The 27,956-nt window shown below is 44.2% G+C and overlaps 1 protein-coding gene across 6 annotated transcripts; it reads right to left on the bottom strand.

Moving 5' to 3' along the window:
• Positions 1-164: 164 nt before the first annotated feature.
• Positions 165-27,956, bottom strand: LOC308464338 (uncharacterized protein). 6 transcript variants are annotated; one of them, XR_013979958.1, is made up of 11 exons: positions 27,832-27,956; positions 26,822-26,950; positions 24,696-24,824; positions 22,042-22,121; positions 21,489-21,526; positions 21,223-21,339; positions 20,933-21,012; positions 20,701-20,778; positions 19,157-19,311; positions 15,843-15,947; positions 14,450-14,903 (listed from the first exon to the last, which is right to left on the bottom strand). XR_013979958.1 is itself a non-coding variant. In XM_080983688.1 (9 exons), exons 1-9 carry the CDS (start codon positions 27,918-27,920, stop codon positions 944-946), a joined length of 816 nt encoding a protein of 271 aa, XP_080839814.1. In that variant the 5' UTR covers positions 27,921-27,956; the 3' UTR covers positions 165-943. The 6 variants fall into 6 exon arrangements, 2 of the variants coding, with proteins under 2 accessions (XP_080839814.1, XP_080839815.1); XR_013979959.1 differs by having other exon boundaries at positions 15,460-15,947; XR_013979960.1 differs by lacking the exons at positions 14,450-14,903; positions 15,843-15,947 and adding an exon at positions 14,946-15,566.

Below are 27,956 nucleotides of genomic sequence, written 5' to 3' on the forward strand. Positions count from 1 at the left end.
CCATCTACTGCTCTTGGGATACTTGTTTTCTCACCCACCTACCTCACTTGGAACATAGACACACTGGCTGGGTTTATATGCCATGGTTAGACTGTGGTGAGTCAAACTATGGTTTACCAGGATCACATGAATGGGCTGGCTCATGGAGAAGAGCTCACATCTGCTTTGACCCACCTCAATCCTTTTATTTCAGTGTGGGACAACAGCTAAACCAAAGGTTGTCTTAGTGCAGCCCTAACAGATCTGGTGTTCTCCAAAAGTTTTGGATTCCAACTCCTATCAGTTGACATCTGAAGCATACCAGTATGGCAAAGGCTGGCTTAGCATGCCATCTGAACCTGGACTCACAGGTAAGTCCTCTTCTCCTTAAGCATAAACTATATCCAAGAACAAGCTAATCTTCTCTCTGGGATGCTACACTTTAGAGCATTCCCACTGAACCTTAGCATTACATGTGAGTGCAGTACCACAGTTATCATCAGCTCTGTTTTTCAAAGTCATGCAGGAACTGCGCTCACAACAATTGCACTCATGAAAGGTCTGTGCTGAGATCAGGATAAAATTAAAGCATCACAAGGAACTAGTTGCACAAGACCTGTCACATTGCCCAAACAGGCCACATTCATAGCAGACTGTATTCAGTGCAGGGTTTTTTGGCCCCATAATTTTTTTTATTTTCTAGCATTCTAGTGAGAGCCAAACAGATTCCAAATACAAAGACTATGGTAGAATTTCTATAGCAACTGCTTCATGAGCTGTGAAGCGGAATGAGGCAGGGTAGCAGAGGAAAGAGAGTATGTTCCTGACTCAGCAGAGCAACAACAGCCAAACTTCTTCTTTCTTGCTCGGCAAAATGGATGTCTAGCCACAGACTTTAATCTGCCTTCTCACCCAGAATGTTATGCAGAGCTAAATGGCTGTTGCTTAGAAACCCATGACATCACTAGCACTCTTGACAACAGCGCTCTCCCTCTCCCTTACAAAGCTGGTTGCTGTTCAGATCAAACAAGTCATTTGTCCTGTTGGGATATAAGGTGAAGAGGTGGCATGGGAAGTTGGCAGTCTTGATTTGAGTCAGCAGAGCAAAATGACGGCATGAAGGAACAAAAGAAACAGAGAGACACACAGAGAGAGATGTTTCTCCACAATCCATTTTGTGCCTTTTGATAGCTAGGCCAGGGATGGGGAATCTGTGACCCTCCAGATGTTGAACTACAACTCCCATAATCCCTGAACATTGACCATGCTGGCTGGGGTTGACGGACATTGGAGTTCATCAACATCTGGAGGACAGGAACAAGGCCTCCATCCCTAGCTTAGACCTATAAGCAGCTGAGGTTCAAGGTTTCACAGAACATACACCAGGACTGGGGAAACCTTGGTCCTCCAGATTTTATTTTATTTTATTTTACTGCTGGACTACAAATCTCACAAGCCCTGACCATTGGCCGTGCTGGCTGGGGCTGATGAAATAGGGAGTCCAACAAAGTCTGGAGGACATCAGGTTTCCTTGCCCTAATATAAACTGTGACCCTGTTAGGTCTATTGAAAAGAAAGAATAGGGGTCAGAACAAGGAAAGTTGTTTTATTCTCTGCCCAGTATTCCTCACATGCAGCACTGTTTCTGCTCCACTGCAGTTCATCTTCTGCCAAAAAACCTCTGCCATTCATCTCACTGTCCCCTGTGAAATCACATAACTTGCACAATTTATGCAATGAATTACATAAATTAATTATGTAATTAATTACGTATATCACATTGCCATCACATTATTCCACCGCATTAATTTTAATGCAAAGGCAATGCAATACAAATGGAGAAAAACATAATTATTATGTGTTGTTTGTGGACCGAAAGCAACAGCAACAGCAAATACTAATCATATTTACTGGATTGATTTCTGTTCTTGTCATGGGATGAATAAACAAACATTGTTTCCATCAGAATTCTCTTGCATCCCTAGTCACAACTGCAATTGCTAGGCCACTCTGGTGGATGCTGATGACTATTTCACTACAAATTTACTGCCCCCAAAGTGTGGGAAAATGTCCCTTCTTGCTTGGAAGGGTGATAGAGAACCCATACAGGTAATCATTTTTGCACACATTTGCCCCGGATGTATGGTAAAGCTCTTTAGGCAGATGTCTCGTAAAAAAAAAATCAACACTTGGCAGAATAGTACACGGAGCCTGCATAGATTACTGTTTTGACACATAGTTTGCCATGCAGCCGCACCTGCCATGTGGTTTTTTAAAAAATAAAAAGTAAAAAATAAAAGCCACTTGGAAGTGTGATACAGGATTGTCTGAGCTCATAGGATTTCTGTGAGCTCCGACAACCCACTTTCCAAGCCGTTACATGTACAACCAGTGGTGGCTAGGCCACACCGGAAAGGCAAAAGGCAAGGTGGCCAACAGCAGGTACCACCAGAGTCCATGACAGGTTGGAGAAAGGGCAATGTTGAGTGGAGCCAACAAACCCTGGTTTTGTCCCCATCCTTCTCCCTGCTGATTTCAGTAAGATTAAGGAGGAAAAAGCTGACAGCCAGGGCCAACCCCTAATCAAGTTGTACAGAAGAAGGCAGGTGGGAGCTGGCTGAAGGCAGTCTTGGGTTGTTGGGCCAGCTCCCCATTTGCCCTAATGAACCACATGATAAATTGCTATTTGGCAAATCACCATCTGCATCCACCTACCAGTTTGCCCGTCGATGAAACAGGGTGAATGTTTTCTTCTCCCTCTCACTAAGAGGAAGAGCTGTGATGCTTAACTAAAGGGCTCAGAGACCTTCAGATGAAAGGGATTTTGATCAAAGGCAGAAAATGGCTGAGCAGCACTCTGCAGACCTTGCAGCTCAGAGCTTTCAGGTAGCTACTACCTTCAAATCTAAATTGTTGTTTGTAGCAAGACTATCATCTTGCTACCAGTTTACCAGATAATATTAGAACAAAAGCTCTTTTATAGATCCTTCATTTCCCTTTTGCATGATCTGGACAGATTTAGATCCAGTTATTAAGATGGCTTTCACTCTCTTTTCTTAAAAATATGTGTGCATGCCCATTTTTTTCTCATTATATGGGAGAAAAATGCAAATGTAATTATAGCCACAGGATATTATGGGAATATGTATTTTTGGCTCCAAGTCCCTGCAGTAAATTTCAGGCACATGAACTTGGAATTTGAGCCTGGAATTCAAACAGGAGCTCCTGTTCTGTTTATGACCAGGAGAGGATCCTAAGTCATATGCTTGGCCTAGCCAGTCCAGAAGCATCACCATGCCCACCAATCACATGGCCAGGGAAAGAATAAGACTCTCCACCAATTTGTGTTTAGTTTGGGGCTGTAAAAGTTGGATTGTAAAATTGCTGTTTTTTGGTTTAATGGCTTTCTTGCACGGGAGGGTCAAAAGGAAGGTTAAAAGTTTTAAGGGGACATTTTGCACAGGAAGGTCTGTACAGGAGGGTCAGTAGTTCAGCTAGGGGAAATTGCAATCTATTTTATTTCTGTCTGAGAAGGGGAGTAAAAATACTGTATATAAGCTGAGTTGGAAAATAGGGTAGTTAGCTGCAGAATTAAACACATCAGCAGCTTGTGAAGTCAGAAATTTGAAGAGTTAGAGTGGGATAGAGGAGTTGGTTTTGTTGGTTTGCTGGTTTCCTTCCCTCACACAGTACAGGCTACAGTCTATGTCATCACAGAGGCCAATGCAGACACCCTTCTGTTCTGTGTTTGAAGAGGATTTTGGCGGGTTTAGATATAAATGCTGCCATCAGATTGTTGTCCTAGGTCCAGCAATTGGAAGATATCACTCTAATCTTTCCTAGCTACACAAGTTATCTCTTTCTCAGCTCATTTCAAAAAGTGCTAGCATTAACCTTGAAAGCTCATAATAGTCTAAGATCGTAGTACTTCAAGAACTGCATTCTCCCACATGACTCTGTTCATATTGTAATACTGGTTTCAAAGGCCTTGCTCTGTCCCATTATATTGTGAGGAAAGACAAGTAGTAGAAATCTGGCCTTCTCACTGGTGACACCCAAACTCTCAAATGCTTTCTCTATAAAGATCTACCAGGCTTCTTCTCTCTTCGTTTTTCAATGTGCACTTTTAATGACTAGTGACCTGCTGCTTTTAAAGTTTGCTTTGATGTTAACTTTGTCATCTTATTGCTGCTATTTCATGATATTAAATGTTGTTTTGCCATTTTATTGTGTTTTTTAATTGTATTGGTTCTTTAAGAATTTTAGGATGTCTTAGTAGCAGAAAAGATGGAACAACAACAAGATATATGGAAGAAGGCAGACCTGAAATAAGGAAGCAGAAGATCAGTGTGCTGTAGCCATTCCTGGAATGTGGCATTTCATCCAAGGAGGGGAAAATAAAATGTTTGACTTCTTTCCCATTTTTTAAAAAATAAAATAGTAACAATTAGTAACAGAATTGCCCTGTCGAGGTGACAAGATCTAGCCTAGCTATGTGCAGTAGCTTTCTTTAAGGAAGATCATTCAAAACATTGATACTGACACTTGCCATCTCAGGTGATAAAGTCCAGCAACAGATGCATCACAGAAGCCTGCAGATTGCGTAGCTTGGCTACGAGATCCAGTGATGAATGAGGTGTATGAATAGTTATGAGCATCTGTGTGATAGATGCAGGGAGCTGATTAAACCATATTTAGTTTGTCATGTTAAATAATTGGCCAATTCCCTGAGCCTGGAGTATGAGCAGATTTGTGTGGTCCATAAATCAAGGGAAAGCAAATAAATAAAACTCACAAGAGAGATAGTAATAATAATAACAGACACAATTTACATTTCCCTCCATACAGTATCTCCTTACAAAGGGTTACCTTTATATCAGCCTGGCTGGCACAGCCACAGTTGGCTTGAAGTGACACAAACTGTATCCGATGAGCCCTTTGTCTTTCATGCAAATTTTGTCTTTCATGCAAATTTTGAGTGCTCAGTCAAAATATCTAAATGTGCAATGCATGCAGCCACATGCTAGAGGGGAAAGGAAATACCCTCACATCTCTAGCTCATTTGATGTGTTGAGAGAGTGAAGAAGGAAAAAAAACCCTCTTCAAGTCAACCTCAGTTCCTCATTCCAGACAATTCCAATACATCCATGCTGCGTAGCAGGGAGTATCTCTATATGGTATAAGTAGGAAAGATGAGGATGATTTATATACCACTTTTCAGCCCGGAGGCCCCCCAGATGGTGAACCACATGCTAAAGCAGAATACAGTAAAATGTCATAAATCAATACAAACAAAACAGCAAAACCACAGCATTGGAGGATTAGAGGAAAACTGCTCCAAGCTGTATGGCGAAAGAGTGCTTTGAGCAACCCAACACCCCTGAATTCATTCATCTTAAATTTCAACATGGCCTGCCCAGGGACTGAACCATTCCATGCCTCTTGATGTGCAGATCAAAGTTCAGTTCTTCGGAGTTTGCACTTCTCCAAATTTTGCAATGAAGTTCTCAGCCCGATCCTTGTCTTTGGGGCCATTTTGTTGTTTAGTCATTTAGTCATGTCTGACTCTTCGTGACCCCGTGGACCAGAGCACACCAGGCACTCCTGTCTTCCACTGCCTCCCGCAGTTTGGTCAAACTCATGCTGGTAGCCTCGGGAACACTGTCCAGCCATCTCACCCTCTGTCAACCCCCTTCTCCTTGTACCCTCAATCTTTCCCAACATCAGGGTCTTTTCCAGGGAGTCTTCTCTTCTCATGAGGTGACCAAAGTATTGGAGCCTCAGCTTCAGGATTTGTCCTTCCAGAGAGCACCCAGGGCTGATTTCCTTCAGAATGGATAGGTGTGATATTCTTGCAGTCCACGGGACTCTCAAGTGTCTCCTCCAGCACCATAATTCAAAAGCATCAATTCTTCGGAGATCAGCCTTCTTTATGGTCCAGCTCTCACTTCCATACATCACTGCTGGGAAAACCATAGCCTTAACTATACGGACCTTTGTTGGCAAGGTGATGTCTCTGCTTTGGCAATACCTATAAACCTGCCCTAATACAGAATCCCTTCTGTATCAAGTACCTTCCCAGCCCAGTCTATGTTTTGATTTTGTTACTTTGCATTACTTATTTTGCAGTTCCTCGCTGTTATACTTTCATAAATAGAAGCTTTCTTCCATAACTCTGTGTCTGAGTCTTTCTGAGTGTTTTATGGCAACTTTGCATGTAATTAGAGAAACTTTTTGAAAATGAAAATGCCCAAGTGACTGGGACATCACTGCCCCAATGCTGATGCTTTCATTTTTTTATCTGCTTTTAGCTGTGACAACAAGAGAAAGGCTTTGACTCAGGTTATCTCCCCACCCAGGGCCAGTCAGCCCATTAGATAGACTGAAGCAGCCACCTTGGATGCTGGAATCCCATGGGGTGGCACCTCCATGGGCACCCCAATGACCCCGCCATTTCCGCTGGGGTTGCATGGAGATGCCCTCCAGTGAGAACATACTAGAAGCTGCTGCCACACAACCTCAATAAGTGAGGCTTCTGTGAGGGGAGCAACAACTTCCTGGCTTGCCTCAGGCACTAAAATGGGACAGGCTGCCCCTGTCCACACCCTGCATGACAACAGGCTAATGAAATGCTGCCCAGAGCAAGATGGAGTGAAGAGGAGATTACGACTGATAAAACATCGATGCCAAAGCAAGTGACGAATACAAATTGTCTTTTAGGGGAGGGCCAGTGGCAGCAATGGGCAGGTTGTTTGGAATTGGGAGTGACTGGTATGTGCTGAGTCACACAGAAGGTTACAGAGGTGTGTCTTTCCCATTCAATCTGCTAATTACTCATTAAGCACTACAGAAGTAACCCTCATGACACCTTCATCTGCATACAAATTAAATTGTCCAGATTCATTATCCTTGCTCTGCCTCAGCTGAATGGGGACCCAGTGGAGAGCTATTCCAATACAGATTATATAAAATGCCATGAGGTTCAGAGGGCAAACCCATTGTTAGCTCAGCTCTGTAGGAACCTTCCCTGCCCACTTGTATTGTGTCAGAGCTTTGTACAGAATGGAAGGGGCGGGAATTCTAGGGCATTTGGGTGAATGGGAGGGACAGGAAAATTATGTAAGATTGGATGAGGATGCCCACCTCAGTTACTGACCCTTGTGTGAACTGGTTTGAGGGACTGTTTCCCCCCCTCTCTCTCTTCTATAAATTTTGGAAAGATGTCTGTCTGCTCCATATACATTCAAACACGTCTTAAGGATCATCACCAGATTTAGCATGGCAATTCCCAAAATCAGGCAAGTTTTGGTCTATGTTTGGATACCATTGGATTCCATGTTGAATTAAGATGGCAGGCTGAACCTTTCCAAACTGCACTGGCAGGATTGTACATTGCACTTTACTTAATAGCATTAGAAGGGAAATTAAGAAATAAAAAACTTGGGTTTTTTTTCCATTTATAAATCTCAATATGTTTTGGTTTCTTAGCACCCCCAAGCAGCACTGAGTACTGTCTGCTAGAGCTTTTATAATGAAAGTAAGGCTCAGTCACAGGGTGCTCAGCAGGACAACTTCTGAGGTGCTTGAGAAACAGAGCCACTAAAACTCTTGAGAGCATCACTGTGTGATCTCATTACTGAAGCACTATGGGCAGCCCATGGAATACACCATTCCCCCCCTGCACAGTGTCCTGGTAATGATTCTACATCAGGGGCAGATAAGGTGGTACCCTACAGGTGTTGTTGGGCTCCAACTTCCATCATCACCGATTAAGCAAACACTCAAAGCAGGAGGGGGGGGGGAGATAGTATGGCTATTAGTAGCGGTGGAGCAAGCCAGGGGCAGGGCCAGCCACCCGTGGGGGTGGGGCCAGCCAACCACAGGGTGGGGCGAGCCGGAGCAGGACACTCCATGGGGCCTCCAAGGGGTCCGCCTGCCTCCAAGGGGTCCGCCTGCCTCCTCCCACTCAGCTGCCCTACAGCTGAGGTGGAGGCGGTTTGCGGACTGTTTGTGGCAGGGTGGAGCCTGTGGGTGCCTAAGCCACCACGTCACTCCCAGGAGAGACGCGTGGCTCAGGTGCACTGCAGGACCCGTGGTGAGTGCTGCCCAGCATTTTGTCACCCCCCTCAGTGGTGACACCTGGGACAGACCGCCCCCACAGCACCCCCCTTTCTCCACCCCTGACTATTAGGCCCTCCTTTCTTAATGGCATTCGGGACACTGTCCTCTTTCACAAGTCCACTCCAACGTTTTTCCTCCATCCTCTCTTCCCTTCCACACACACAACACACACACACACACAAAATCCCTGGGTCAAAATGACAGATTTCTGTAATGGGAGTAAATATGGTGAACTCAAGTACAGTGGTACCTCGGGTTACATACACTTCAGGCTACATACGCTTCAGGTTACAGACTCCGCTAACCTAGAAATAGTACCATGGGTTAAGAACTTTGCTTCAGGATGAGAACAGAAATCACACAGCAGCAGCGCGGCAGCAGCAGGAGGCCCATAAGCTAAAGTGGTGCTTCAGGTTAAGAACACTTTCAGGTTAAGAACGGACCTCCAGAACGAATTAAGTTCTTAGCCCAAGGTACCACTGTACTCTATACCTTGGTTTAAAAAAAACACACCAAAATAATCCCACTCTGTACATTCCTCTATCCTTTTCTCTGTCTCTCTATCTAGTAAAAAATAAACGCAGTCCAAAAACAACATTGAAATGAATTTGGACAATTTAATTATCATGCAGATGAACATGTCTTGAGAATTATATTTGCAATTCTTAATTCATAATTAGCCATTTTAACAACAGAGGCTCCGTCCACAACCCTCTGAACAGCTGAGGTGAGCTCATGGCAGCTCCCAGCCACTCTCAATTCTCATGTACACAGGCATATTTGCTTAATTTTCACAATATGTTCTGATTGTAGTAGCAGAAGGCTGTGGTGTGGTTGTGCATGCACACAGAACTTAAGCTCTGTTGTGTCTCTGATTGAGAAAGTGAAGAATGTTTCAGCAGGAGAAAACTGGAGACTTTTTGATTCTGGATAAATTGCTTTAAAGTCAAGTTGCACCTGTTCCTCCCAAAGGGTTATCTTCTTAAGAATATCAGGCCACATCTGTGCTATATATTAAAATACCACTTTAAACAGTCATGGCTTCAACCAAAGAATCCTGTGAAATTTAGTTTCTTAAGGGTGCTGGGAAGAGGGATTGACTGTTAAAGCACTGGTATTTAAAGATGAGTGGAATGGGGTGTGTGTCTAACACCTCCCAGCTCCCTTAACAAAGTTCATACAGTTCCCAGGATTACTTGGGAGAGGTTATGGCTGTTTAAAGTGTTATTATTATGCCTTAAATGTATAGTGCAGATTGGGCCTGTGTGTATGTGTGTGTGTACATGCTTCTCTGGTGTACATTTAGGTAAATGTATATATATGAACACTCAGGTACTATGCTGTGCCTAGCTTGCTATTTCATGAATACACACACACACACACACACACACACACACGATACAGGTAGGTAGATAGATAGATAGATAGATAGATAGAGTGCTTTTTTCTAAAAAAATGTTTAGGGGTATTCTCATTTTGACTCAAGAAAATCACCATTTTATAGTTCAAATAGGGGGGAAATAAATATAGTAAATGGACAAAAGTACAAAGATTCACAAAATGTTTAGGGGTATATGTACCCCTGCATCCCCCCAGAAAAAAGCACTGGATAGATTAGATAGGTAGATAGATAGATAGAACACACACACATTCTTTATTGAAAAATAAAGAATATATTTGTACACAGTGCAAAATAAATCCAGAAGGTAAAATAAGACATGGGGGGGGGGGGACAATTGTTATACACTCGTTTAAAAAAGAAGAAAGGTGAAAGATTGTTATTGTCAGTGGGTTTTTTTCTGGGGGGACACAGGGGGACGCATACCCCTACACATTTTGTGAATCTAAGTTTGGCCTCATTGAGGGCTAGTATTTCAATATAAGTAGGAAAATGAGGGTACCCCTAAACATTTTTTTAAAAAGCACTGGTTATTGTACTTATCTTAAACTTTCCTGAATCTGTCTAATTGTCTTTTAAAGCTTTACAGGATTTGGTTGCAACGTTTGAGCCTTTCCAGGATAGTTAAAAAAAAACTTGTGTAAGGTGGAAAACATGATAGATGTACATTAAATTATGCATGGTGTGAAGAGAGAGAGGTTTTCCTCCCTCTTTCTTAATATTAGAACTTGGAGTCTTCCAGTGAAACTGAACAATACAAGATTTAGGACGGAGAAAAGAATTCACATAGTAGCACGTGGTTAAACTAAGGCATTTGTCCCCACAAAGTACAGTAATGGTCACCAACTCGAATGGCTTTCAAGGGAGATTAGTCAAATTTGTGGAGAATAAGGGTAGCTGTGCTATAGCGTTTTTGAATTATGGTGCTGGAGGAGACTCTTGAGAGTCCCATAGACTGCAAGAAGATCAAACCTCTCCATTCTGAAGGAAATCAACCCTGAGTGCTCACTGGAAGGACAGATCCTGAAGCTGAGGCTCCAATACTTTGGCTACCTCATGAGAAGAGAAGACTCCCTGGAAAAGACCCTGATGTTGGGAAAGAGGGAGGGCACAAGGAGAAGGGGACAACAGAGGACGAGATGGTTAGATAGTGTTCTCGAAGCTACCAGCATGAGTTTGACCAAACTGCGGGAGGCAGTGGAAGACAGGAGTGCCTGGCATGCTCTGGTCCAGGGGGTCACGAAGAGTCGGACACGACTAAACAACAACAACGTGCTATATCATGAGAAAGACTCATCTAGTCCAGCATCCTGTTCTCACAGTGGCCAACTGGATGCCTATGAGAAATCCATAAGCAGGAAAACAAGCAGTTTCCAGCAATTGGAAAAGGCTGGAGATACTATCTCTTGTCATGGCCTTTGTCTCATTGACCTGATTCAGAGGGCTGTTCTTATATTCTTAGGCAGATAGTCTATTTGTAAACAATATCAGGCAAATACCCCTAGAATATCTGGAAAGTACGGTATTTGACATCACATTTTGCAGAAGGAAATTGGAGGCGAGTACTTTTTTTCCGCAGTAAAAGAATAGATCTTTGCAATCTATACCATTTCGACAAGGAAGAGGGGAAGAGGGTTTCCAGCCCCTCTTTCTGATTTTCCCACAGGAGTCAACCACTTGAACTATGTTTATTACCAAAGCCATTTTAGCTGGCTCTTTCAATATCAGCTTGTTTAGAAGGTGATTGGAAGAAAACAGGAAGCTGCCTTTAAAAGTATTTGGCAAGATTTCCATTCGCCTGGCATATTTGATCTGAAGTCCCCTGGGAATTTGGTGAACATCCCTTTATGTTCCTTTGGTTGCATGTTAAGAGGCAAGGAGAAAAGGGAAGCAGATGAGTTTGCAAAATAAGCCCTCCTACCATTAATAGTCATCAGAATCTTCCTCAGGAAAAGGAAAGAAAAACATTGATCTTATGTCTGCTGACTTTAATGAGACTGCCCTGCACAGGATGGCAGCTGTTCTGTCAATTAATGGGACTGTAAACAAATGCATCATTTGTTTATTTATTTATTCTGTTTACATAAATTTTCTTTGTTTTAGGTGAGGGAACTGTTCTCGGATCTCCAGCCGGCTTCTCTCCTCTCAATTTCTGGGCTGGTTCTGACTGGCTGCAAAACAGTTTTGTTTCCCCCTCCTGAGTTTCTGGGATTGTTTTCCATAAAGGGTATTGTGACAGAATGTCAGGGCTAGCTCTGTCATGAGCCAAGCCGAGCCACTTGCCTCAGGCTGCAAGATCAGTAAGGTAAAGGTAAAGGGACCCCTGACCATTAGATCCAGTCTGGCTGACTCTGGGGTTGTGGCGCTCATCGCACTTTATTGGCCGAGGGAGCCAGCGTACAACTTCCGGGTCATGTGGCCAGCATGACTAAGCCGCTTCTGACGAACCAGAGCAGCGCAAGGAATGCTGTTCACCTTCCCACTGGAGCGGTACCTATTTATCTACTTGCACTTTGACGTGCTTTCGAAATGCTAGGTTGGCAGGAGCAGGGACCGAGCAATGCAAGCTCACCCCGTCGTGGGGATTCAAACTGCCAACCTTCTGATCGGCAAACCCTAGGCTCTGTGGTGTAACCGACAGCACCACCCACATTCCTCTAAAATACAATAAAATAGAATAAAATACAAAATACATAAATCTCTCTCTCTCTCTCTCTCTCTCTCTCTCTCTCTCTCTGTGCCCATTTAGAGATTTGTTTTTTAAGTTTCTCAGTTTCTTCCCCAATATCAAATTCAGATTTCCACATCAGCTTGCAATTTGTTCATTTATTTGTTTATTTTGAAAAAGCATCCAAGGGACATTTTTTCCATCTCTTGTGGGAATGCCCTCAGGTCTCATTATTCTGGTCCTAAGTTTATCAAAAAATATAATCTGTTCAAGCTTCTCCACAACTGTTATTATTGAATATGTGGACAGATTATATGAAAGCTTGTCCATTTCAGTCGATTAGTGCTTAATAAATGGTCCTGGGCCAGTTTTGCACACAGAAACCAAAAAATGCTGGCTCCCTCTAAGCTGTCAGTGAGCACACATTCTCCTCCTTTCATATTTCAACATTCAATTCCAACACATCCATGCAGATCAAATTTAAGATGCTGAGATTTTGTTGTTGTTGTTCCACTGTGGTTAGTTTAGGTGGGAGAAAATTATGGGATGGAGATGACAGTTTTGATCAAATTACAATGGTTTTTCAATATATGGAGTGTGGTATTACATCTCAGAAGGGCCCCAGGGGAGAGGGTGGGGAAGAGCAATCTCTTTTCCCCATGACTAGGTAATTTCATACACATCAGCTCAATAAAAATCAACCGAGAGGACCTGGAACATCTATTCTATTCATCTATTAGGCATTATGGGGCTGCAGATACACTCCCCTGTGAACAAGGAACGAGGCAATTGGAGCATTTGCATCTACAAGGAGCTCTTAATCCTTGCAGTCTTTCATAAATGTAATATTGATTTTGTTATTTATACCCCACCCATCTGGCTGGGTTGCCCAGCCGCTCTTTGATTTTGCCCCAGTAGAAAAGGGATAGGATCGTGTCCAAAAGGTGGGTTAAGAGAAATAGATAGAGAAATGTTTTTCTGCATTTCTCATAAGTCTAGAACTGAAGCTGAATGTTGAAAGATTCAGGCCAGGCAAAACAAAGCATTTCTTCTCATAATGCAGAGTTAAGCTATGGAACTCACTCCAACAGGAGGCAGTAATGGCCTCATTCCAGCAACTCCTGCAGCCAAGCGGGTGCCAAATGTATTGCTCTGATTTCCCTTGGACCACTTTAGCGAGGCTGAGAGCGGGGTTTTTATTGCCTGGGCAGCTGAGGACCTACAAACACACTGCCCAGGCTTGCACCCTGAGGAGGTCATGCTGTTGCTGCTCATGCAACAGTTTGACTTCACCCCCGGAGGTGCACCTCCTTGCCTCTCAAGACAGACAGATGCCAACATATGCCAGGCATCTTTTGGGTCCTTCATTCCCCTGTCTTTGGAGTGAAGAGCCTGGAACCTGGAACATGTCAGCTGGTAGGGCCCAGAAAACCCCCTGCTATAATTGCACTTTGTTAATTGTATTCTGTGTTGAGACCCTAAAGGTAATGGACCCCTGACAATGAAGTCCAGTCGCAAATGACTCTGGGGTTGCGGTGCTCATCTCACTTTGCTGGCTGAGGGAGCCGGTGTTTTGTCCACACACAGTTTTTCTGGGTCATGTGGCCAGCATGACTAAGCCACTTCTGGCGAAACCAGAGCAGTGCACGGAAACACCGTTTACCTTCCCCCCAGAGCAGTACCTATCTATCTACTTGCACTTGATGTGCTTTCAAACTGCTAGGTTAGCAGGAGCAGGGACCGAACAACGGGAGCTCACCCCATCGCGGGGATGCAAACCGCCGACCTTCTGATCAGCAAGCCCAAGAGGCTCAGTGGTTTAGACCACAGTGCCACCCGCGTCCTTGCTAAAACCAGTGTATAAACATAATTGAGCAGAATAAAGTTATGGCTATGGTCTTGTTACCTACATATAAAGGCATGTCCAATTTGAAACCAGTTTATCTGAATGACTGCCTGCCCTTACAAGATCATCTGGAGAAATTTGACTCACAGGGCCCTATCCAGGAGAATGTCACAGGGTGGTGATGTGAAAACAGGTGTTTTCTACAATGGCCCCTGCACTGTGGAAGGCCCTTCCCTCTGACTTGCCTGAAGCACCATCCATCAGTTGCAGCAGCAGCAGTTGCAGCATAAAGACACACTGTATCTTTTCACCCAGACTTTCCCTAACCCATAACTGGATCCTGTTGTGACCAAATGCCTATTTTTGCTTGCTTTTATAATACTGTTTTTTAGATTGATTGATTGATTGATTGATTTACTAAGATTGATACACAGTACCACACACAGTCAATAAATAAATCTCTAAGAAGTATGCTTTTCTAAACAAAAAACAAAACAAAACTCGAAGTGGTTATTCTGTTTTTATGCTATTATATTGTTGCTTTTATGCTGTATTTTTGCATGCTTCTTAGAGGTTTTAAATATGAAGCAGTTTAGACATGCTTTGAAATAAATAAATAGGCAACATGAATACACCTGCATGTGCAAACAATAGCCGGCTTCTGGGCACGTGCCATCTCCGATGGCTGCGAGACACATATGAAAAAGATGGTTGACACAGAGTCCCTTTGGTACCCAAATTGATTTGAAGCTCCTTTGGAGGAATTCATTTGTCTGTGCTGCAGGAAATATGCTGTGAGTTGATATACCTTTCTGCTGAAGTGCCAGGAGGCTTTGACTAGATAATAGGATATGCTTGTCCTTCCAGACGTCACTGGATTGTAGAGTATTCTGCCAGGGGAAGCAGTTGGGACAAACACATGCTATAAATGATTTTGAAGCAAAGGTGGGGATTTATTTAACTTTGGGCAGAGTCAGGCAGCACATTTGCCAGAAGATAAGCAACATGAACACCAACCAAAGGTCACTGGTGGATTCACGACACCCTGGGGTTATCATCGTGAAAATTATGGTGCATCCATATCTGAGATCTTCATCGGTTGCCTTGATTTCACAAGCTGAAAGTGCATTATCTGGGATAAATTGCAGAATCTGCTGATTATTTGGTTTGGAGGAAATGACAAAGTGGTGCAAGAGGCAAATGTAGAGAAGCATGTTGTAGGTTGGATATAGTTCTGTTTATTTTATAATAAGGTCTAAGGGGAGCTAAGCTGGTGCTGTTTATATACTCCAAGGATGTGGAGGGGGGGTGGAAACTAGTTTAATGTAGATTTTTCTGGCTTCCACTATGTTCATTCTTTGTAACTCCATTACTAGTAAACGTAAAGGAATCATTATGAATAAATCTAAACAAAGTAAAGAGGAATATTGCTGTACGTATTCTTACACTGAAGGGATTAAGGGATTGATCCGCATCCTGGGTAGGGAAGAACAAAAACTGCTCCTTCAATTTTATAAATACTGATTGCTGACAATTCTTTCTTCTTGCATATACTGGCAATACATGTTTGAGACAAAGTGGATATAAATAATTATCATGGGGGTACTATTATTGACAGCTGATACCTTTTTCCTATTAAACAAAAGCACAGACAGCGGGATAAATTAATTTGGATCTGGATCCTTCTTTCAGTTCCAGCTTTGTTGTTCAATAACCTACAGAATTAAGCAACTGCTGCCCATCCCACAATTCATTTATGATATTTACACACATACTCCAGAATCAAGACAGAAATCTGCAGGTGGGCAGGAGTTCTTCCCCAACCCTACTTGGAGACATTGGGGATTGAGCCTGGGACCTTCTGCATGCAAGGTAAACTCTGTCACTAATCTATGGCCCTTCCTCATAGGTAGGGGCAGTAAATGGATCAGCAACTGTAGAAAAATAAGGAAGACAGAGTCTACCCGGACACTGAGGTCCAGCACCGAGGGCCTTCTGGCGGTTCCCTCACTGCGAGAAGCCAAGTTACAGGGAACCAGGCAGAGGGCCTTCTCGGTAGTGGCGCCCTCCCTGTGGAACGCCCTCCCACCAGATGTCAAAGAGAACAACAACTACCAGACTTTTAGAAGACATCTGAAGGCAGCCCTGTTTAGGGAAGCTTTTAATGTTTGATGTATCATAGTATTTTAATATTCTTTTGGAAGCCGCCCAGAGTGGCTGGGGAAACCCAGCCAGATGGGCGGGGTATAAATAATAAATTATTATTATTATTATTATCTAGGAATGGACAAATTTCAGTTTTGGCTTTTATCTCTTTCCCCCTTTTTCCAGTCTTAAGTTCATTTCTGCATCAGTTTGCAATTAAAAAACAAGGTCTTCATGAAAATTCACCAGCAATTGAGTGCATCTACATATTTATATATGCACTTTTGCAAAGCAACATCCCCTCATTTATTGCATTTTTGTACTGTTTTTTGTATGTTATTTTCACCAATATATGTATGTTTCTACATTTTTTGTCTGCAGAGCTTCCTCTCAAAATTTCGATATATGCAAATTTCAAAGGATGGCTGCATTTTGGTTTGTGTATCATTTCAGGACATGTTTTCATAGAATTGTAGAGTTGGATGGGACCTTGATTTAGAGGTAATGATAGGGCTAGCAATAATAATAATAATGACAAATGGTAGCCCATTAGCCAGATGTGCATAGAGAAAGTTAATAGTTGCAGTCTGACTCCTGGGTGGCTGAAGGGGATGCCTTTCTCAAGAGGGATCTGGAGATATGCAACTGCTTCCAAAGGGGCAGTGGGGAGATTGGGGTGAATTACAGCTTTTTGGGAAAAGCAGCATCTTTTGGAGTCTGGGGAATGGCAATATGCTCGATGAGTCGCTGGGTTATTATTGGCTCTTGGAAGGTGTTAACGGTAGCATCCAGTCAACTCATTTGTGAGGCAGCCTGCTTCCTTCCAAACTCTGCTAATTAGACCTTTTGGGATTTGAGAATTGAGAGGCATTGGGGGGTTGTTTGTGTTCGTATTTTATGGGCCGTCTGCAAACCAGCCCTCTCCCCTCCATCCATTCCACTGATTCAATTGGTTCTGCCAAATACTCTCTTTTAAGCATCCTCTCTGCACACAGGTAAATGTAAGGTATGAACTGGTAACACGCAGGTAGGGCCAATGTGATGCAGACCTTTAAAAAAAGGATCAGAAATTTGCAGGCAACCTCAGTACAGCACACATGGGTTTTCCCCTTGTATCTTGTGAGGTGGACTAAGGTTGAGATATGGTGACAGGCATTAGGTGGCTTTGTGAGCTTTGTAGGCAGCCAGGAATTTTAATCTGAGTCTCCTCAGTTCAAATAAGAATATAATAAGAGTCCTGATGGATCAGGCCAATGGCCCATTCCATCCAGCATACTGTTCTCACAGTGGCCAACCGGATACCCATGGGAAGCCAGCAATTCCTAGCAACTAGTCTTCCAACATGCAGTCTCATTGGAAGGCCCCATCAATGGATTTAAGTATCAGTTCCTAGCTGCTGAAAAATTAGCACTCTATCTAGCTCACCACACTGCCTGGCCATTGACCCATCATCCAATAGTATCGTGTGGGGGGGGGATATGAAAACCAAGCAGAGGGGGGAATTGAATGCCCTGCTTGGAGAAATTGGCCCACTAAAACCCTGGGAAAGGGCTGTAGTTCAGTGCTAGAGCATCTGTCTTGAATGCAGAAGGTTCCAGGTTCACTTCCTGGCATCACCAGGTAGGGCTGGAAGGGAATACTGCTTGGAAACATGGCAAGCCGCTGCCTCTCTATGTAAACAGTACAGATCTAGATGGACCAGTGGTCTGATTCAGTCATAGGTGCCAAGTGTGTGGGGCTTTCGGGTGCTTCAGCCCCCACAACACATTCCCCATGAAGGGGCAGGGCACCCACAATTTTTTGTGGCAGTGCTGTGCATGCTGCAGGGTGTGTGTGTGCCCGACGTCAGCATGCCCAGCAGGGGAGCATATGCTCCTGCTGAGCAGACCCCCAAGGGAGCCCGCTGCTCCCAGCCCAGCCAGCCGCACTGCCCAGTTGAGGAGAGGTGCGGCCAACTCTAGGAGGCCCTGGAGTGGCTCCGTGCACTACCACCAACCACTGGCAGAGGAAGGTGGGTGTGGTGGGTGCGGTCCGCCCCAGGTGCCCTCCCTGAGGAGGTTGACATTGCTGTGCTGCCCCCCGCGTGTGGCACCCCCCAGGACGCTCACCCTGCCCCCACGGGCCATTAGCCCCGCCCCCGGGTGCATGCCACTCTGGGTGCCAGAGCACTTAGCTCCGCCTCTGCCACCACATGCCTCCTTATCTTCTGGAGGCCCAACAAAGTCCATCACAGCTGCGGGAAGGCCCAACAAGGCTGTGGAAAGGCCTAACGAGGTCTGCTGCAACCACAGGAAGGCCCAATGGGGCCCATTGGGCCTTCCTGCAGCCACAATGGGCCTTGTCGTGCCTTCTCGCCCTAACGGGTCTCCTCCTGCCGTGTGACATCACACTTGCACCACCTGTGTGATGTCACAGGCCTTCACCGGGCACCCACAAAGTGGGGCAGGACCCATCACGTATGGATTCAATAGAAGGCACCTTCTTTTGCTTCCTATAAGAAATACACTTCCTAAGAAGAAGGGTATGCTGCAACATTTTGTTGCAACTCTCCCTTGCCATGGCGACTATAGCCATGATACAGAAACAACTCCACCTTGAGCAAACTTGTAATAAATAGCGGGAGAACCCACAGCAGCTACTAGACTAAGGGCTCAACCACACATCTGTTTGCCCCATTTCCCCCTAGGGAAACCCACGTTTTCGAGCTGAATCGGAAGAAATGGCAATTGGATCTTCCATGGATTGCTGTTTGTTCCAGTTTTGTTCTAAAGAGTGGGTTTTCTGGTTGAAAGTGGTGGGGCAATTGCTTGGACTTGTGCTTTCTAGACACCGTTCAATCATGTGTGGATGAGTCCTAAGTAATTGTGCATTTCTGAGCTGCAGCCCAGGAAGCCCTGGTTTGTTCCTTGTCCCTTCTACCCTGTTTGTTGGGTCACCCTGCTGACATTGACTTGCTAAGTCCCCCCCCCCCCCAGGATGATACAGCTGCACAAGTCACCTGCATGCTCTCCTATCTCCATTGAGTTTACAGTTTGTCTTCAAACTAATATATAGCTCAGAGGATTTCCTCTTCTTCTTTTTGATTCTCTCAAAGATGGAACATCAGTTCTGGTTGAATCCAAGCATGACCAATTTCAGCCTGAAATACAATTTCTCCAAGGAGAAGCAGATAAACAACATAAGTGGAAGTTTGGAAAGGAAGCTGCCACTCAGTATTGCAACGCACAACTGGAAAAGCAGGAAGTGACCCAGAAAATGCAGGCACCTCTCCCCACCCTCCGATGCCAGATTTGACATAATATCATTGCCACACTTAATGCAGACAAAAACAACTTTGTATTGGAAAGGAATAGAGTTAACCGAAGCATAATGAACTGCCTTCTATAATAAGGACCGAAACTCCGCGTGAAAACATCTGTTTTGCATTCAGAAGGTCCCAGGTTCAATCCCCAGCATCTCCAGGTAGGACTGGGAATGCTCCTCATCTGAAATCCTGAAGAGCTGCTGCCTATGCTCCTAACTAAAGACTAAGAGGAATAGCAAAGCATAAGGTTTCACAGACTGGAGCCCGCTATATAAGATTCATAAAACATTGTCATTATGTAAATATGGAGCAAGGGTGAAGGACATATGGACCTCCAGATGCTTTTGGACTCAAATTCCCATCATCCCTGATCATTGGACATGCTGGCTAGGGCTGATGGAAGTTGGAGTCCCACAACATCTGGGTTGCTACATGTTCCCCATGCCTAGTGCAGAAAAAAGAATGTAAACAGGTTAGATGGAAAAGGCAAAAGCTTCAATGTTTACTGAAGAAACAAAGGGTCCATTCAGAGCAGTAGGTATGAACTGTGAATTCACTGCCATGAATAGTTACGGTGCATATTTTGCATACATTTAAACTTGAATGTAATTGCCGGTGTTCTTTTTGCATCTGATCTGCAAAAAACAGTAGCAGGACCAAATTGCCATCATACGGGGCCTCAATGAGGAGGCCCCACAGCAAGCACTGGAGATGCCCCTTGAGCTCCTGTGGGTGATGCCCATTTTCATCCCAGCAGGTCCTCAGAGAGGGAGGGGGGAAAAGAGAAGAGATTTTAAGGGCTTGTAATGTGTGGGACGTGGGTGGCGCTGGGGTCTAGACCACTGAGCCTCTTGGGCTTGCCGATCAGAAGGTTGGCGGTTCAAATTCCCACAATGGGGTGAGCTCCCATTGTTCGATCCCAGCTCCTGCCAACCTAGCAGTTCGAAAGCACTCCAAAAAAATGCAAGTAGATAAATAGGTACCACTCTGGTGGGAAGGTAAACAGCGTTTCCGTGTGCTGCTCTGGTTTCGGTGTTCTGTTACGCCAGAAGTGGCTTAGTCATGCTGGCCACATGACCTGGAAAAACTGTCTGCGGACAAACGCCTGCTCCCTCAGCCTGTAAAGCGACATAAGTGCCACAACCCAGAGTCGTCTGTGAATGGACTTAACTGTCATGAGTCCTTTACCTTTACCTTTTTAATATGTGAAGAAGAAAGGAAGAGGAGGAATAACTTACCTCCTGGTCCTCTTCATCGTCTTCATCTGCAATTGCCTGAAAGGCAGAATGCAGGATGGTCCTGTGAGCTTCATGAAACTGGAGGGGTGGAGGGAAGAGTGTTAGACTCTGCCTCCTCCGAGTCTCCCTTGCCCCATTCTCCCTCCTCCCACTGCTATTCCCCACACTGAGCTTATCCTAGAACTCTGCCCTACCACCACAACCCCCATCCTTTAAAAGAAACACAATTCACCTCAACTGGAAGAAGGCTTCAAGGGCCAAGGCAAGGATCCCAGGGTAGTCCTCAGACTGGTCCAGGTGCCCCAGGATATCCTTAAAGAGAGCAGAGGAGAAAAGTCAGATTGCTCTGCGGGCATCAGGATAGCTCCAACCCCAAACTCCAGGCTTTGCTTTCCGCAGGAATGGAAAACTCCATGCCCTATGCCTGCACAGTTCTCCTCTCAGGCAGTCCCACAACACGTTCCCCAAATCCCATCCCTGGTCCTCCCACTGTAAGGGTAACTTACACAACTTTTCACTCACCAGAATTCCTTCAGCAGCCAGATGTTCCGGCAGCTCAGTGGTTTTGAAGCCCCTCTGTGTTGCCTCCATACAAGTCCCTATATTCTGGACCAAGAAGAGCTTTTCAAGGTCCAATGGCTGAAATGGCAAAAGTCAGGCTGTTAGTTCATAGTGAGGTGAGGGCTTCTCCACTTCAGAGACTGCAGAATTGGGGACAAAGGCCACACTCAGTGGGCAGAGGCTCTGAGGGATCCAGTCACTACTCTTTTGTTTTCCCCGGTACTAACGTCAGGCTCCCGGAAAGCCTTGAAGAGCTGTGGCACAACTGCAACAAGAGAAGGACATGGAGACACGTTAGCTCGTCCCTTAACAGTTTCCAAGATTATTCCAAGAATCTTCTCTTTGATTTCCCTGCTTCTACACTCCTACTACAGGGATGGCAAACCCCAGGTCTTTGGGGGCCAATCTTGGCCTGCAGCCCCCAGAATGTGGCTCACAAGAGAATGTTGCCCTCTAGTTGACAACTGTCCCCCAGCCCTGCCCTATCAGCTGCCTTTGCCTCCTGCTTCCACCAGAAATGCTTCCTCTCCTCTCTCAGTCAATAGCATCTTCATCAGACCCCACAAAACTGGCTGGCCACTGGGGTGGGTTACCAGATGAGGCTTGGGTCAGATCCAGCAGTCTGGCTCTTTTGATATATATATATATATATATATATATATATATATATATATATATTACTAGCTTCTCCTCTCCCACAAATCCTATACCCTGAGCTGCCACCCTAGCCTATTCCTTCCCTTCCAAAAATGGCGCTGGGGGGGGGGGGCACTTGCTCACCTGGTGCCACAGGATGTTCCTGGTGCTGGAGCGGGGCCACTTTGTTCCTCTTTTTTAGCATCAGAAAATTTCTCAGTCGCCTGAGCATAGAAGAGATGATGCAGAACAGAAATACATCTAGCCTAATAGAGAACTGCCGGCACATCCCTACCAATTCCTTCCATCTTTCTGCTGTTGAACGAACTGTAGGACTTCCTAACAGCTGTAAAGAGGCAGCCAAGAGCATTCAGGGCTTGGAGAGAAAGGAGGTACTAACTCCTGCCATTCCAGGACTGAGAGAGCCTGGCTACCATAGTTCATGCCCTGGTTGCTTCAAGACTTGATTACTGCCATGCACTGTATGTGGGGCTTCCCTTGTGCTTGACCTGGAAGATGGAGTTAGTGCAGAATGCTGCAGTGTGATTGCTGACAGGAGCAAGGCCTTGTCGACATATAACACCAACATTGCTTTACCTTCTTGTAAACCGCTTCGAGGTATGTATGTGTACACAAACACACACACACACAATGAAGTGGTATATAAATTTTACAAAACAAACAAACAAAATAAATAGGGAGATGGGGGAGGGTTTTGCCCCATCGAATAGCAGAGCTTTGGGTCGTTCATTAACATTGATGGGCACTTCTTCACATAATGTTTAATGGTTTGTGAAATTGGCAGCTGAAAGATGTGACAAAGACAACTGGCTTGCGAGATTGGAAAGGGGGGGTCATACCTATTCATGGAGGAAGAGGAGAGTATCTATGGTTATGATCTGAAATAGAAACAGTATATAGAACTTCCAGGTTCAGAGGCAGTCTACCACTGAAGCCACCTGTTAGAGAACAATGAACAGGTTTGGGCTATTACTTGTGGGCTTCCTGGAGACATCTGGTTGGCCACTGGACTAAACAGGCCTCCACTCTCCTTTTCCTGCTATGCTATATCCCATGAGCGATTGTAACACTGCACCCCAAAGGAAAGAGAAGCATTTAAAGGGCTCCTCTGCCTAGTCTTTTGAGGACAGCCCTGCCCAAAGAGGGGGGAGACCACTAGTTGGGTCCTCCAAGCATCAAGGGGTCCAAGAAGACAAGCAGAAGAATGTTGGGCAGCTGAGAGAGGAAGGTGGTGGAGTCTTGCTTAGAGACAGAGAGACTCACAGAAAGGGGGGAGAATGCCTATTGGGCTTGACCGTTGAAGAGATGGAAGATGGAAGTGGGGAGACATGTACTGGTTAGAGTGCTGGACTAGGAGGCCCTGGAAGAACAGGGTTCAAATCTCCATGAAGCTCACTAGCCTATTTTGCAGGGTTGATGTGAGGGTAAAAACTGGTGGCGGGGAGAGCCATCTTGAGGTGCTTGGAGGAAAGCTGGCCTATGAATTTAAATAATAGATGTAATTGATGAGATGGGAGACGAGAGGAAATGGGAAGGCAGGGAAAGAGTGTGGAGGAGCTGAGCTCTTCGGGAGGGGAGTGACTGGCTGAGACAATTTCAGGGGGCTGAAGCTGTGCAGGGGATCCCAGGACCCCACCCCAGGAGACATAGAGAAGGGGAAGAAATCCTACTTACAGTCTGAACATGGTGTCCAGAAGAAGTCCCTCCCTCCTTTCTACACTATCTAACTAGCTAAGATGCCCACCCAAGCCTAACTCCAATCCCCAGCCCAGCCCAGCCCTAAGCCTAAACCCTAACCCCAGCCCTAATCCTACGTCTAACCCTATCTATTCCTCTATATACAAAATATACACAAAAAATATATAATATGCACAGATGTGCACTAAAATAAAAAAAATTAAAAATTAAAATAAAGAACAAAAGTAAAAAATAAAACAAAAAATATTGAAATAAAAAATAAATATTAAAACAAAATATTAAAATAAAGAACAAAAGTAAAAAAATTAACAAAAAAATTAAAACAATTAAAACAATTAAAATTAAATTAAAAATTAAAACAATTGAAATCAAATAAATCAAATAAAATCAAATAAAAGTCAAAATGAGAAAATCAAAATAAGAAAATCCAAATCCAAAGCCTCTCCTAAATCTCCTTCCACCAACCGCACCTCTATCTCTTCTGATCTCTCCTCACTAACCCACAGTGGACACCTGTAGTTGGTGGCTTTTAAGGGAGAAGCAAGAGATGTCACAAAGGAGGGCAAGTCATTGTTACCATGGCAACCCTGACCCTGGGCCAATCTTGCCCCTCCTGATGTTTCTTCAGAACTTTGAAGCACCTGCTGTTCTGTCTGCAGGTTTGATGAATCTTCTCTTTTGGAGTTCATGTTTTTATATCAGATCATTCTTCATTCAGCCATTTTTCCAAAGGGAGACAATCCCAATGTCCCTTTAAATGCAATAGAAGACTCCCAAGTCTAGGGGTGTCCATAGCACAGGATTAGACAATCTGCTTTGCATGCAACATCATCCTCATCCTCATAGATAATCCTGGACAACATCTGCAGGTGGGGCCTTTTCTCTTTGGAATGTCCCTTCCCAACTGTTACAGCCTGAAGACTGTTAATTCTATGGCCATCTCCAAAAGCAACTTATACATAGCCCAGTGGTGCATCTAATGTAGAGCTGAATTACTGAGTTTTGTAGAGACAACACTTTTAGCATCAGCATTCAAATGTCTATCCTTCTGATTGATATTCCAGGGAATGGACTTGTACCTGTGTCCTGCTTGTCCCCTGTAACCTTGAGTTGTCTGGTCTCTCAGCAATCTGTAACAGAGTTCCCATTCAGGTCTCAAACACCTTTCTGTCACCACCTTCCCCATAAAAAGAAAGGAGGGGAAAAACCTGCATGAGGGCAATGAAAGCAATTAGAGGTCTCCTGGATGAAGGGATTTCCATATCAGGACAGATTTTAAAAAGATTAGGACAATTTAGTCTGGAGCGGAGATGAGAGCGTTGAAGATGGCAGTGAGTAAGAAAAGGTCAGGCCGGGCACTTCTGTTTATCCTCTCCTGTATTTCAAGGACAAAGGAGAGGCTGGTAGAAACATAAGTAGGTTACATAAAGAAGCAGGCTTCTCTGCTATCCATAACTATGCAGGCACCAAAAGATAGATATCCTTGGAAATTCACTCTTCTCCGAATTTTGTGATGCAGTTCTTGAACCCCAAAATGTGTTAGGGGAAATTGTATGCAAGAATGTGGACATTAGGGGAAACTGCATATGAAAAATGTGCATATTAAGAGCAACATATATTGAATTTTATTTTATTTATTTATATTTATATTATATATATTAAAATGCTGGTGAATTTTCATGAAGACTTTTTTTTAAGGCAAACTGATGTGGGAATGTGGTGAACTGAGCTCAAGACTGAAGAAAAGGAGAGAAACTGGCATTGTGTTAGGAGATTGGAAATGGAGGAAAGACACAGATTTGAGGGTAAACCAAGGCCCCTTTATTACCGTATTTGCTCAAATATAAGCAGCACCTGAATATAAGCTGCACCTTTAAAATTGGAGGGGGGGAGAAAAAAAGAAGAAATACCTGAATATGAGGCACACCCTTCCTTGCTGCTCCTGGCTGCATACGGAGTGGGGGGCACACTGCCTTTCCCCCTTCCTCACTCTTGGGGGAGAGGACGGGGGACTACACATGGGGCAGGCACCACTTTGCCGTGCTCCTGATGCTGTTTGCCCTGTGCTCCTGGCTGTATACCGTAAGGTCGCAAATATAAGCTGCACTTTAACTTTTCACAGTCAGAATTTGGGGGGAAAGTGAGGCTTATATTCAGGCCAATACGGTAACTACAACTAAGGACCTAAGAAACACAAGTCTCATTTTAAAAAATGTCTTCTGTGTAAGATCTGGTTTAGCTCTCTCTCTGTCTGTCTCTCTCTGGTTTGGCCAGCATGAATTACTTTCTCAGAATTGCCAGCAACAAGAATACTAGTATGCATTTTTTGTTAAAATCACCATCATCATCAAAATCCAAAACGTACTACATCTCCTGCCACCAAGGTTCACCTACGCATTCACAAACTCTGCAGTATATAGGATTCTCAAAATAAACTCTCAAAAATTCATTATAAGGAATCATCTTATTGTTTTCATGGTTTGAGACAGCAGTACAAATGCTTTGCTTTGGGATAAAATCCACTTCGGAAAGGCAGCACATAGATGAAGTTTTCAAAAAGCCTCCCCACCTACACCTAGGGACTAATTTTCACAAGAGGCTGAAGTCCCTTTCTCTGCTTCCTCTTCCTCCAACTCCCATTCATCTGCCCCATTGCTCCATCTGCTAATTGCTTGGAGACCCTTCTCAGAGACAAAGAGTTCCTGTTCCTGAAGATGCAAATCAAATCCCAATTCTCCTTGGGCAGATCTCTTGACGCTGCACATGAATATACATCTGCATGTTTGTTTGGCTGGGTTCTTTTTTGTTTGTTTGGCTGGGGAAACGCTGGAGGAGCTGGAAGTGCCTTGCCATTGCAACCTCTCCAGGAAGCTGAGAGGCACACACAGCTGCTGCTCTTCTTCTCCTCCGTGCACAGTGCTACACTGCCAATTAGCAAGGTTCTCCTCTCAAGTCAAACAATAGGAAGAGGCTGTCATGACGCCAAAGGAAAGCCTGCATAAGGGTGGGTTTAGCACCCTCTTGAACCCATGGCACTCTGATTGCAGGAGGTGAAGCTGAGATGATGGAAGGAGGAGACGCAGCCTCTTTGAAGAAATTGCTTCCTTTTATCTGGAGATATGGATATGCCTTATAATTTGGAAGGGGATGTGTTCCAAATCAATGCAGATGTATTTCAGCTGATATTTTACTCAGAGCCTAGTACCTAGAGGTCCTCGTAGAATTTCTCAGCAAGGCTAGGTTAGTCAAGTCACTTAAAATAATGTTGATGCAGTCCAGTGAGAAAAGAAATTCTGATAATTTTTTAGTGGGGAAACTGAATACAGTGTGTGATCTGAGGAGAAAGGAACAGAGAAGTTTTGTCTTACTTCAGGTCTTGCACATAGCAAGGAGACAAACAACGAAATATATAGAGGAAAACTCTACATAGCCAATCAGTGAGGCTCATGCCACTATGACTGGTTGTTAAGCAACACCTCCACACACAGACCTTGGATAGCTGACTAGCATTGAGAACTAAATTAACCCCTTAAGTTACAGACTGAATGATCTCTGGTGTTGCACTTCCAACAGACTAAGCATTATCATTAGCAACTGGCAGTCCTGGTCCAAATCTACCCCTTAATGGGACAATGCTAACAATTAGTTAGCATCCAGGTTTCAACACAAGTTTCCCCCTTTTATTCCCATTGCCGAAACAGGGAAGGGAAATCAGACATGAGAGTATGTGTCTGAAGGAACATAGAGCTAAGCATGGCCAAACCTAGCCAATGCCCAGATGAGAGATTGTGTCAGAGCCACATGTATACAATCTTGGGTTCCATGATAGAAGAAAGGCAGGCTAGATACATAAGAATATAAATTAAAAAGAAAATACTTTTTAAAAAAATAATTGACCCCTATTCCCAATTAATCATGCTTGCCTTTCCAATCAAGTAAGCTTGTGTAAATTGATTGACTAAATCGCTTCTGCTATGTATTGTGCTAGCAGTGGCTCTATGGAGAACACGAGCTTTGTAGCGAAAAATCAAGGCAAAAAATTCATTGCTTTTGTCAGCAGCTCAATGCGGTGTTGAGTTCTGGCTTCACACCAATTTGGAGGAATAAGATTAGGTAGTGACACTTAACAGAGTCTGTCAAGGTCATCAGCCACAGTCAGAGCCTTTCTAGGAATGGGATTGGAGGCCTTGTGCTGTTACTGTGTTGCAGACCTACTTAGCAGTAGCTGCTTGGTGGCAGGCTCTGAAAGGAGAGAGAGAAACTTTTTTATATTTATAAATGGGACTTGGTTCTGCTGAATTCATTTCAATAGGCCTGAGAAACAACAAAGTCTGATGGGC

Source organism: Podarcis pityusensis, assembly GCF_964106645.2.
Source record: "Podarcis pityusensis genome assembly, chromosome: 15".
NCBI classification, from domain to species: domain Eukaryota; kingdom Metazoa; phylum Chordata; class Lepidosauria; order Squamata; family Lacertidae; genus Podarcis; species Podarcis pityusensis.

Coding starts and splice junctions, on each gene's coding strand:
- LOC308464338 (XM_080983688.1), bottom strand. CDS start 27,920: ATGAATTCAGCAGAACCAAGTCCCATTTATAAATATAAAAAAGTTTCT. Junction 21,527..22,041: donor GGAACATCCTGTGGCACCAG/GTGAGCAAGTGC, acceptor CTCTTGTTGCAG/TTGTGCCACAGCTCTTCAAG. Junction 21,013..21,222: donor TGGCTGCTGAAGGAATTCTG/GTGAGTGAAAAG, acceptor GCTCTCTTTAAG/GATATCCTGGGGCACCTGGA.